The sequence below is a fragment of the Xenopus laevis genome, chromosome 1S, assembly GCF_017654675.1.
Source record: "Xenopus laevis strain J_2021 chromosome 1S, Xenopus_laevis_v10.1, whole genome shotgun sequence".
Classification (NCBI taxonomy): Eukaryota; Metazoa; Chordata; class Amphibia; order Anura; family Pipidae; genus Xenopus; species Xenopus laevis.
The window spans coordinates 35,001,326-35,013,973 of NC_054372.1; the positions used below are offsets into that span (position 1 = coordinate 35,001,326).

At 39.5% G+C, this 12,648-nt stretch overlaps 1 protein-coding gene across 7 annotated transcripts in view; it reads right to left on the reverse strand.

The window, feature by feature from the left end:
• The window catches only part of LOC108706622 (teneurin-3), a 507,440-nt gene that overhangs the window by 454,666 nt on the left and 40,126 nt on the right, over window positions 1-12,648 (reverse strand). For all 7 annotated transcript variants that reach the window (XM_041579517.1, XM_041579516.1, XM_041579515.1 and 4 more), the window contains exon 2: window positions 10,559-10,837. In XM_041579517.1, coding sequence (XP_041435451.1) covers window positions 10,559-10,837 — 279 coding nt within the window. The remainder of the gene's footprint in view (window positions 1-10,558; window positions 10,838-12,648) is intronic.

The window sequence follows — 12,648 nt, forward strand, 5'->3', positions numbered from 1 at the left end:
TTTGTTAAAGAATTGATTTTCAACAAGATTTGCCATAAAACATTGTTGAAGTCATAGCCCTAAACTCAAACACTTTATTGGGCTTGGACATAGTTAATAAGGCCTCTTGAAAGATTTTTTTTTTGGGGGGGGGTTAAAATATTTTTTTTTCCCTACCATACTGTAAGCAATAACGTTTGTTAGCAATAGGAATTTAATTCAATTCCAGGTTAAGCTGGAAGCAAATAACATGGTTGTTAGCTGCTCACTTGCTGGTTCAATTATTTACCATTATTTCATCATTTTGACATCACAATTATGCATGACCAGTGGTAGCTTGGCAATGTACTACTTATTTGATTTCACAAATCAAATTCGTACACATTAAAAATTCCCCTTGTTCAAGGTTATTCTCCCCATTCTTATTCACTGTGGCCATGTGAAATTTGCTTTTTGTGTATATTACTTGCCTGCAGTGCTTCCATCTTGTTATCCCAGACATTGTCTAATTTCTAAATCAAGATCCGAGTCCTATGTTTGCAATCCTTTCCATAACCTTTCCATAGAGACTAGCTATTACATTACCCTCACTGCAACACTTATTGCACTTACACCTGTCCTGACCATTCCCATACAGTATCTCTGAGTAATGCACTTAACCCTGGGATGGAAGAAGCTGTGTGTATATGATACACCAGAACTTGCAAAGCATGGGATTCCCTTATTATTAGGCTTGTTTCTATGCCCTACATAGTGCTGGTGTTGACGTTTCAGTAATATGGTGTCTCTTGTATCTGAATTTAAGGTATGAATCCCTGCTTTATACAAGGCAGGAACAAAAATATTAAGATAACTAACTTGACTTTGCATCTCTTTGGAGCAGTAGAAACATCTGTTGACAAGTCAGTGCAGATTGTGTTCCTGGCTAGTGAAATAAAGAAAGATATGAAATATCACTTATCCCAGGCTCTGTGAATAGGTACTATTGTTTAAAATCTGATATACAATCACTACTGCTGGCTACAGGTCATGCCTGAAGACCGGCATACTTTTCAACATTCCAAGTAAAGTATTTGGACATTTTGGCCACTTCCCTTATTCCAGGCCACATATTTTTTTATCATGGCAAAAAAAGGAACAGCTGGCAGGTATGTACAGGTATGGATCCTATTATCCAGAATACTCAGGACCTGGGGGTTTTCCGGATAACGGGTCTTTCCGTAATTTGGATCTTGATACCTTAAGGCTACTAGAAAATCATGTAAATATTAAATAACCCTTAGAGGCTGGTTTTGCTTCCAATAAGGATTCATTATACTGTATCTTAGTTGGGATCAAGTACAAGGTACTGTTTTATTATTATAAAGAAAAAGGAAATCATGTTTAAAAATTTAGATTATTTGATTATCATGGAGTCAGCCTTTCTGTAATTTGGAACTTTCTGGATAATGGGTTTCAGGATAACGGATCCCATACCTGTACTAGCAAAACCTGATTGGATAATGCTAAAGAATCATGGACCTCAGTGGAGCGTTACGTCACATCGGCACCACCACTTTCTATAGACTCATTGCAATAGCAACCCTAGTGAACATAACTTTTATTATGGAGACTGTCCCACTCATAAACTATCAGCACATAAAAGGATTATTTTTAAAATCGGTATAATTTCTTTTGAAATCAGAGATAAACCATTGCAGCTCTGCCACAGTAGCTACAGGGGTGCTCAGTAAAACAATTTAAAGAGTTAATAGTTTCCCATGATAATCAATAAAATTATTAAAAAATTAATAATTATTTGTTTTGGAACTATTTGGTGTAACTTGTCCATATTTTTGTACTTTCAAAATAAAGGCCTCTAGTTGGCCACCATAATAAGGACTGCAGAGTTGTCTTCTTCTTTAACTCTCTCTATAAAACAAAACCTTTGATTATTACTGCTGCCAGTACATGCTTATCTATGGGATTAGGGATGGGGTTAAAAGGAGGTGATACGGTGTGTAACAAATAAATCCCAACTAAAGGAAGTGCCAGGGTTATACAGAAGTTATCAAAGTCCTTATAGCTTTTTTGCAACAGTATTTTGTGGCCTGCAGGTAAGTGAGAGAGATCTGCTCCTTCCCTTAGCTCTGAAGAGGAATAGCTGTTATAAAAAAAAAGGGTATTCCGGCATTTCAAAGCTTTCTGGATAAAAGATCCCATACCTGTAATACCGTTGCAGCAGCTGCTTGATTTCTGCCACTGATTATTAAACTATTCTTTCACTTTAAAGCAATAAATCAATCACAGTCACAGTACCTCAGTACTTGAAACCAAATTTAATGTGGACTGAGTTTTTGGCATAAAAACGTTTGCTCCCACAGGTGACGTAGGGTGGGATGTTTCATGTTTGCCATTCCCTCCGCTTTCTTTTGTTCCTTTTTTCCCCATGAGCCACAAGGGTCGCAAATCAAATCTGCAATAAGTCTGTGGGTTTTCCAGATCACATTCCCTCTGCATTTAAACTGCATTTGTAGTGCTGATGTTCCGGATCTCTGCATATCAATTTATAAATAATGAAAGTAAGCTATAAACCGCAACATAATGTTCAACTGTGTGATTTTATGGTTTCATACCAGTGTCTGCAGTATCAGCTGCCCTCCCTCCCTTCACTTCAATTATGCCACGGATTTAACTCTTTCACTCTTTGCTATGTAAACTTTATAAGAAAAATGACATCAGAAATAGCAGGTGCCCAATGAAATAAAGCTTTTTTTTTTTTTTTGTAGGTTTCACATTCTGCATGGGAGGTTTTGAATGCAGATCTGTCTATATGTGCTCCCTCCGGTGCATTTCCATGACTCCCAGATTGTACTTCAGTAACAGAATAATGTCTATAGAGAAGGATGTAATATATTCAGTAACTAGCCTATTACATGGCAAGTTTTGGATGGCAGCGTACTAGAATATTGTATTCTATAGGGTCTAAAGGTGCCCATACACTGAGAGATCCGCTCGTTTGGTGATGTTGCCAAACAAGCGGATCTCTCCCAGATATGCCCACCTTGAGGTGGGCAATATCGGGCTGATCCGAGTGTGGGCCCTAGGGCCAAACGATTGGATCCTAATGAATAGCAATGGGCGGTCAGATCGCAGGACCGCATCAACGAATAGATGCGGCCGCGATCCAACGGGATTTTTCGTCCCATCCGATCGAGATCTGGCCGACTTTCGGGCAGATCTCGATCGGTGAAGCCGCCGGGGAGCCCCATACACGGGCCAATAAGCTGCCGACACGGTCTGTCGGCAGCTTTTATCAGCCCTTGTATGGCCACCTTTATACTGTACTTCAATATATTGGACTACTTAAAATAATAATCACATGTGCTTGCCATGCACAGTGACCAAATTCTTCAATTGTAATGTTCTTACTATAAGGGCAGAGACAGATGAGAGGATTCGGGGAGATTAGTAGCCTGGCGACAAATTGCCTTTTTTTTTTTTCAGGCGACTAATCTCCCCGAACTGCCTCCCCGTCGGCTAGGAAGTCACAAGGAAGTCATCCGAAGTTTCCTTGTGAGGCAACTTTGGAAAACGAATCGCGACTGGCGACTAAGGGGCAAATTCACTAAACAAAGAAACGACTAACGATTGCGTTAATTCGCCAGCGTAGCGCATTTTCGTTAATTCGCCGATTCACTAACGGACGCTGGCGTAGATTCGCTAGTGTTACTTCGCACCCTTACGCCTGCCGAATTTGCGCACGTAACTACGCAAATTCACTAACGTGCACATTTTTCTGAATGATACCTTTTACGCCAGACTTCCTTCGCCACCTCAGACCAGGTGAAGTGCAATAGAGTAGATAGGGATTGCTTCAAAAAAAGTTAAAAAATTTCTAAGTCCCAAAAAACGCTGGCGTTTTTTCATTTTTTAAGGGTGATAGGCTGAAAAAAATAGAATTTTTTTTTGGGGCTACCCTCCTTCACCCCTACATTTCCTAACTCATGGCACCTTAACTATACAGTGGGCACATGTGTAGGGCAAAATAAAAATTTTATTTGCTGTTTTGAAGGTTTCCCAGGCTTGTGTAGTGCTACTCCATTGTAACTTGAATTTGGCGCCGTATGCAAATTAAGCATCGCTAGCATAACTTCGCTTTGCTTGGCCAATTAACACTAGTGCAACTTCGCAACCTTATGCTTCCCCTGAGCGCAACTTAGAATTTTAGTGAATTTGCGTAGCGTTGGCGAAAATACGCCTGGCCAAATGCAGCGAAGCGGACGCTGGCGCAACTACGAATCTTAGTGAATTTGCCCCTAAATGTCCTTGAATCTTCTTGTCTGTCTCTGCCCTTATCAGTAGACCCCAAACCTGTAGAGACCCTCTCCTTTAAGATAGGATCCTTAAAGATGCTGCATATTTCAAAGCCATCCAGCTGGTCGGGATAAGTAAAGACAAAAAGAAAGTCACTAATGTGACCTTCACTGTAAAGATGATTATAAGGATTATAGGGCAACAAGTTTCCATTTCTTGTCTGTAAAACTACTTAAACAGCAGTGAATTTTTCCCACCAACATTTTCCTAAAATAACACACTAAAGAGAAGGGCATATCCTGACAACAGCTCTTATACATACATGTAGGAACAAAAAGATATGCTTCGCAATCATCCACCATTGAAAAAATAGACACTTTTATTTCTGTGCTGAGCTTCTATGAAATAAATTCCGTTGTCATAAAATTAGTTACAGCTATGTACGTTTGTTTCCTTTTCCTAATATTGATGTTCGAATCTGACCCATTTCGCTTGACGAAAATTCACAAAACCGCGAAAATCTGCAGAAATGCATTGAAGTTTATGGAGGGGCGACAATTTTTTATTTTTTGACGAGTGCCAAATTGCGCAATAAGTATTTTCACCCATTAGAACCTACCGGCGTCATTTGCCAGCGAAACATTTCGCTCATTACTACTTACAAAGCTTTCTCATCTCAATCATTCACCTAGGCATATAATCCTGCACTGATGTGATTACTTAGGGGCAGATTTACTAAACTCGAATGAATAGTTTGAATGCAAATATATTCGAATTTCGAAATATTGTTTTGGGTACTTCGACCATCGAATTGGTCAAATTCGATCGAATCGAATGATTCGAACGTTTCGAAGTAAAAATCGTTCGACCATTCGATAATTGAAGTACTGTCTCTTTAAAAAATCCTTCGACTCAATACTTGCCAAATAAAAGCTACCGAGTTGCATGTTAGCCTATGGGGACATTGTAGGTAGGTTTTGGGCACTTTTTATGATCGAATAAAAATCATTCGTTTGATCGTTTAAAATCGTTGGAATCGTTCGATTCGAAGGATTCCATTGTTCGATCGAAACGAATTTTGTTAGATTGAACCGTTTGCGCTAAAATCCTTCGAATTCGATATTCGAAGGATTTTTACTTCGAGGGTCGAATTCGAGAGTTTTTTAACCCTCGAAATTCGACCCTTGATAAATCTGCCCCTTAATGTTAGTATCTAATTGGAGTTCTGACTATTATGGCATAAGTGCTCTGTTGTAAAGCTTAATGCATTACAAACCTATGGCATTGTGGGAGATGTTTCACCTTTCCCAGTGCAAACACATATTTTCAAAGACTAAGTCAATCCAGTCATTATTTTCTGACGTTATAAGTAATGATCTTCTGTTTATCTGTGGGTTATCGGCAGCCCGGAAATGTACATCATGTAAATACTTTGTCTTCTATGTTTCCTTTATCCATTCCTGACATTGCATTTCTCATTCTAAGGTCCAGATCCAGGTCCTATCTTTATAATCTTTTCCGTAACCTTCCCGCAGAGACCAGCGATTGCATTACCCTCACTGCACTTACACCTACCCTGAACCCTCGCATATCTCCAAATAATGCACTTAACTCTGAGATGGAAAAAGCACTTGAGCTTAGTGCATTGTTTGTCTGGTACTTACACTGTAACCTGTAATGGATGGGATTCCCTTATTATTATCTTGGTATCTGCCTCCAGCATTTTAACAGTGTGTCGACTCTATTATTTATGAATCCTGTTGGTTTAACTGAATAATTTATAATAGATCGGAAACAATTTCGATAATTTCTCAAATCTGAGATGATGATATTTTTAGCTTTATATGATATTGACCTCAGTTTATCTTTGGAATATGTCATAGACTTAGCAGATTGATCTACTGAGGATCCTCTATAGTGGGCCATTCGCAGTGTACAGCAGGGAAGTCAGACAAAGCCTGCTGAGGCTTATGTACCAACACAAATAGGGACAGATATTAATTTAATTGTTATTTTGCAAAATGCAATGAGACTAATTAGCAATACAGTAAATATTTTAGCACTATTAGTCACTTTTAATATAAGGCTGAAGCTTTGCCAATGGCAAACAATAGTTGAACTTATAACTAAAGCTCCTTTAGCTTTAAGTGTGATTCTGGAAGTTGCAGTGTGACCTGTTATCCAAAATGCTAGGGACAAAGCGTCTTCTGGATAATGGATCTTTCCATAATTTCAATCTTCATACCTTAATCTACTAAAAATTAAACATTAACTAAAGCCAATAGGATTGTTTTGACACCAACATGGATTAATTATATCGTAGTTGGAATCACATACAAGGCATTGTTTTACAGAGAAAAAGAAAATCATTTTTTTTTTAAATTTTAATAATTTCATTATTAATGAAGAAGGTCTTCCCATAATGCAAAGCTTTCTGGATAGCAGGTTTCCAGATAACAGATCCCATACCTGTACTTTTATATTTACCCCCTCTACCTGAATGGAGATAAGGTCAAGGGCAAATGACCTTTCTGCCTTATTCTAAAACCGTTCGCGTTTTTTTATTTGATCATATCTTATATGAGGGACAGGTAACATTTGGCACTGAAGTTATTGCAGAACAACCCCCAGAATTCACACATGATGATGGTGGTGGAAGGGGATTGAGAGGTTTGTAGCTCGGCAAGAATCTAGTATCTCTGCGCTATATGAAAAGTTTTTCAACAGGACCCTTGCAACAAATGAGCTTGTTTCCTTCTGAAACGGAACAGTCGTCTGTTTAGATGTAAGATTGTGTACTTGTGTGGATTTTAATTGCACCATAATCCATTTCCCCGATGCACATCAAAGGCCACACTCGTCTCTTTACTATGATTTCAATTGCTCTCATCAGCCAGAAAGTTTAAAGCATGATCAAATTTGTTCTTCAATCACTTGAGCCCTGTTAATAAACTATTCTGTATGCTCGCTCACCCATCCTAGGATTTTGCAACTTCTTTGAGATGTCTTCAAGAGGAGCGCAGAAAGAGATCTTTGATTGCATACAGGCCCTGGGGATACATTTTTATAAAAGCTTTAAACTTCCACAGAGGATAACAGGTGACAATCCCCTCTGGCCCAGCCTGTTCCTCACAAAGAGAACTGCGAAACAACAGACAAACAAAATCCAACTAATTCTCACAGCACTTTACCTTGTCTCTCCTGGACTAGAAAGCATTCTTTTCACCTCCTTTACTGAAGTATAGCACAGCTCTTCATTGAATTGTTCGTGGATTAGTTTGAAAACCACTTTCGCTGTCAATGGAAACTTGGCCCAACTTTAATTGATGGGGTACTTACAAATAATAAACCTCTCCGCTGTTTGAAATTCTTGTTAAAAAATTAGAATAGGTCTGTAGGATGCTTTACAGCACAAATCTGAAATCCTGCCGAAACCCTGCCTAGCTTCTACCTTCTGCACAAAGAGAGTTCAGACCGATGTTATTAAAGCATTCACACTGAAGGGCTCCTTTGAGATGTGCCATTGATCTCTTTGAAGACCTCCTGGTTGTTTAGGACACTTACTTGTACCATTGCCAGTGTTTCAGGTTTTTACTTGCATGAAATTAAAGCAATTGTGTAATCCCTAGCTATTATGTCATTGCTTCTACTGGACAGCTGCTTAAATATTCTTCATAGACCACTGAAACCAATACTGTTCTGCTTGGTGGTAACAAGGCTCTTGGCAAATGCTGAAATTGCTCTTACAGGAACTAGGCTCTTTGGTTTCTCTTTGGGGGTGGGGTGACATTTCTCCATTCACTAGACTGGCAGGGGAAAAGAAAATGACCTGTGAATTTTCTCTTAAAGCAGAACTAGACTAGGAATAGATTACACGTACTGTATGTGAAAATGACTTCACAAATACACATTTGTATACATTCCTATAATTGTGTTAGAAATGTGTTACCCCAGAAGACAGCATAAAGCACAGGACATTTCATATTATTTTTTGAAAAAGAAGGGCTTCGTATTCTTTTCACTGGAGCCCAATGGAATACTATATTCTATAGATCTGATCATTTATCTTACTTACTCTATTTATATGATTCTAGAAGCCTACCTACCACTATGTTTACTGAAGTTGGCCATAAACGGGCAGATTTAAGTTTCTGATTGAGTCCCCTCAAGGCTGAGTCGGCTGCTTAAGTTATATATGGGCCCTCTCAGACAGTCTATCTGATAGATTTCTCGTTGAAAATCAGAGGGGTTATCCAGGAGCTCCTGCAATGCTGTCTCCCCAACACCTTGTTCCCAGTGCTTACCTTTCTTGTGCAGGAGCATGTACCACATCACACTAGAAGAGCCGAATTTCCAGTTTAATTATCGGAAATTTGTCTCTTAAAGTTACCAGGAGCGGCTTTTTACCACCACTGGTAACCAAGGAACTGCTGCTGCCTGAGGCAAGTTTCTCAACTCGTCTCATGGCAGCAGCACCCCTGCGGATATCTATTGGATAGGTTTAAAATTCTGAGCTTTTTGGCTTGGCAATGTAGTCTTCTCCAAACTGTCTGCATAGGCACCTATGATCAGCCCAATATTGACCAGCACAACATGGCCATATCAGACAATAATTCATTCATTTGGTGATCTGATCTCGCCAAATGAGCATATATTAAGGTGTACGGTCATTATAGGAAAGCATTACTAGGCCAGTTATGCACTGAAACAGTTATGAACAGCTAGCCAATCTCACATTATGGAATCTAGCCAATTTCTTCGGAATAACCGAACTGATCAGTCATGGAAAAATGACTAAATCACTAGAAGCCTGTTCCATCTGCCACAGTTATGGGGACTGTCGGGATGGGGAGCCTATGACTAAGTGTTTGTAACACGAAACGCATAAGGCTGTGGACACAATAAACTATTTCACTTTGATTCAACTACCTGGTTGGAAAATTGCCTTTATTGAGTGCCTGCTCCAAAGAATTTTACAGTTATGGGGTGTCATGCCCTAGTCGAAATCCCCAGCCACAATTTCCATTTTGTCAACTTAATGTAAAGGTAACATGATATTAAAGTCAAATTCTTTCTGCAGTTTGAAAAAAGTGTCAGGACTCTACACCTGTTGTTTATATGATAAATCGATATTCAAATGAATCCCAACCATAGGGTTGGCAAGGAATACTTTTAGACTTGTGCTCTAGACTTCACATTAGTGATGGGCAAATTTATTTGCCAGGCACAAATTTATATTCCAGGCACTAATTCGCTGCATAATTCCATGTTTCACTGCCGGCGAATAAATTCAACACCGTCGACAGTTCTGACGCCGGTGACAGTTTCGATGCCAGTTAAACGGACGACTACTGAGTTAAACGTCAATTGTCGCCAGCGTTGAAATTGTCACTGGTGTCAATTTTGACACTGGTGAATTGTCGCCGGCGTCAAAATTTGCGTTTGGTGAATTTTTCGCCCGTTTTGCGAATTTCCCAGGAAATTTTCTAATTTCTTGGTCGAAGCGAAACGGGACAAATTCGCCCATCACTGCTTCCCATGTATATGTTCTGTACAATTCAGAAATATAGCATTGAAACATTATTGTAATCTTTTCTGCTGAATTACATAAAGAATGTACTGCAGCTCCATGGAAGCAAATTTAAATAATCTTATGAATGAAGGTCATATTGTAAAATATGATTTATTATTCTCATTAAACTATCTTTTTACATCCCTTGTGTACTTTGCATTGGTCAAGGTTTTTAAACAAAAACAAATGTTTGAGAAAGTGACAATGTATTTGTCCAGGGACATAAATATCAAATTGAACTCGCCTTTCTACAGAGCACTGTCCTGATATAAAATAAGACAACAGGAATTCAAATGAATGTTAATCCCACCTTGTTGATTCTTGCAATATAAGAATATCTCAGGCAAGGCAAGGTGTTCTTGATACTTACTATATATTGACACTTCCCCATTACAGTATTTTCATTTTGATGGAGTTTTAAAATGTAGCTTTTTTTTACATTTAAATACATCTTATTTGGACTCAGTTTGGTGCCGTGCACTGTGAAGTATCTCCGGGATCAAAACTTTGACCCTTTTTACTGCTTTCTTTCTGAAGGGTGTACTTTTAGGAAGAAAACAAAATTGCTTTGAAATAACAACCTCATTTACCAACCTGCAGCTGATGAAAGCAAACAGGATCAAAGGGTTCACCTCTGACTGGCTAAACAGCTTTTCTGCCAAATCTTCCACATACAGTATCTGGCTACTTTCAACATTTCTTTTAACTTACCCGACTCACTGTCAGACTTGTTCTCATGCTCTGTGTCGGTCAGTGTCAAGGCTGAGTTGGAGCGGCTTGAGAGACAGGAGCTGCGACCGGATTTCACCCCCCGGCCCCAAAGACTCACGGCATGTTCTGGTGACATGACACCTTCATTCTCAGTCTCAGCATCAGAGCCGGCACTGATAGAGTACCCTCGGTGTGGAAGCCTCATATCAGCACAAAATGCCAGTCCCCGGCGTGATGCTGGTCCACAAACACCCAACTGCCGTAGAGTGAAATTCTGACCTGTTCAAGTGAAAGGGAATAGAGAGAGAGAAAAGCAATGAAAAGTGAGATTTTTTTCTGTATAGCTTAGAACTATTCAGACACTGCTAGTAACAAATTGCTTGAATATCACAAACAGAACTTTGTTCCAGATTCCTGTAAGGGCAGAGAAACGCGGTAAGATTCGGGGAGATCGGCAACAAATCTCCTCTTCTTCGAGGCAATGAAATCTCTCCGAACTGCCTTCCCCCTCCAGCAGTCTAGAATGAAAATCGGCGGCGGGATGGCACTTGGAGCTCTTTGTTTTCCAAAGTCCCCCCACGAGGAGACTTCTGGCGACTTTGGAAAAGCGATCCTAGTTCCATCCGGCTGGCGATATACATTCTAGCCGGCGGGAAGGCAGTTTGGAGAGATTAGTCGTACCTAAAAAGAGGAGATATGTCAGCGGGCGACTAATCTCCCCAAATCTGACCATGTCTCCGCCCTTAGGGTCACGTATAACCCATTGTCAAGACTCACATCCAATAAAGCAAGTCAAATAATTAGATGTTACTGTTGTCAGTGGTGATGTTAGTACTGTATGTCATGGGAAGCGCCTGGTCCAACACTTATCACACAAATCCTGTTAGATCACGTCTACAGCCTCTTTCCACTAACAGACTTGCACCTCCTTGACAGACTAGTACAATAAAGCTCTATTGTGCCGCCATACTTTCTGGCTCACACACAGCAGGCGTCACAACAAAAACCCAATGTTATATGTATGAACATGAAATTAATTTGTTATAATTACTCTTGGCCAGCATCCCATGTGTAACAGACTTATAAAACACGTGTCCCAAAAATATCCAGGTGGTATCAGAACGCTTTAGCTTCTGCCAAATGAGGTGGAAGAGATGGTACAAACAAGCACTATTTACTTGGTGCCATCATACTATTGTGCACAGTTTGCTACGTATTCTGTAAAAAACTGCATCTTGCATTGACATGGATTAAGGTTGTCATCCCCTCAGGTACATTGATTTCCAGCCATTCTCAATGTAACCCAAATTGTTCACATACTTACAGGCTTTGCTAAAGGCTTAAAGGGGTTGTTCACCTTCCAAACACTTATTTCAGTTGAGTTGTTTTCAGATTGTTCGCCATAAACAAAGTCTTTTTTCAATTGCTTTCCATCTTTTATTTTTTAACGTTTTTCTAAAACTCAAGTTTAATGTCATACTGACACTAAACATTTTCTTTCAAAATATAAATCTACATTAAAAGTTACCTATAGGTCACGTTGATCATTTTTTGCTGATAATTCTGCTTTTGTAATTATTACTTGAAGTTCCTAAACCTGACTGTCCCATCTCAGTCTGTCAGTTAGAGTTTCTAATGCTAACAAATATGGCAGCCCCCTGGTAGAGGAACACGGGGGTAAGAAAGGTAATGTAAAAGCATCAGGCAAATACTTTTATGGCAAAATTATAAATAGCATTCAAAGATAATGTTATAAAAGATATTAAAAAAACGGTTATTTTCTGGTGTCAGTATCTCAATGTTTGTGCCTCTAATGTCTGGCAGCTCAGTGATCCAGAACTTTACATTTACATTAAGTTGATACAATTAGTTGATCCATTTTTCAGAAGCATCTCTGGAATATCAGCAACTATTGTATCAATTCTATCAGCGCCTTTAATGAGACGCAGACTAGTGATGTGCGGGTCAGGGTTTCGTGACGGTTGGCCGCACATCCAGTGGCGTAACTACCGGGGGCATAGACACAAGACACACCAGCACAGCATGGATACTTCTAGCAGGATTAGACCTTGCTCGTTTATTTGCGGATG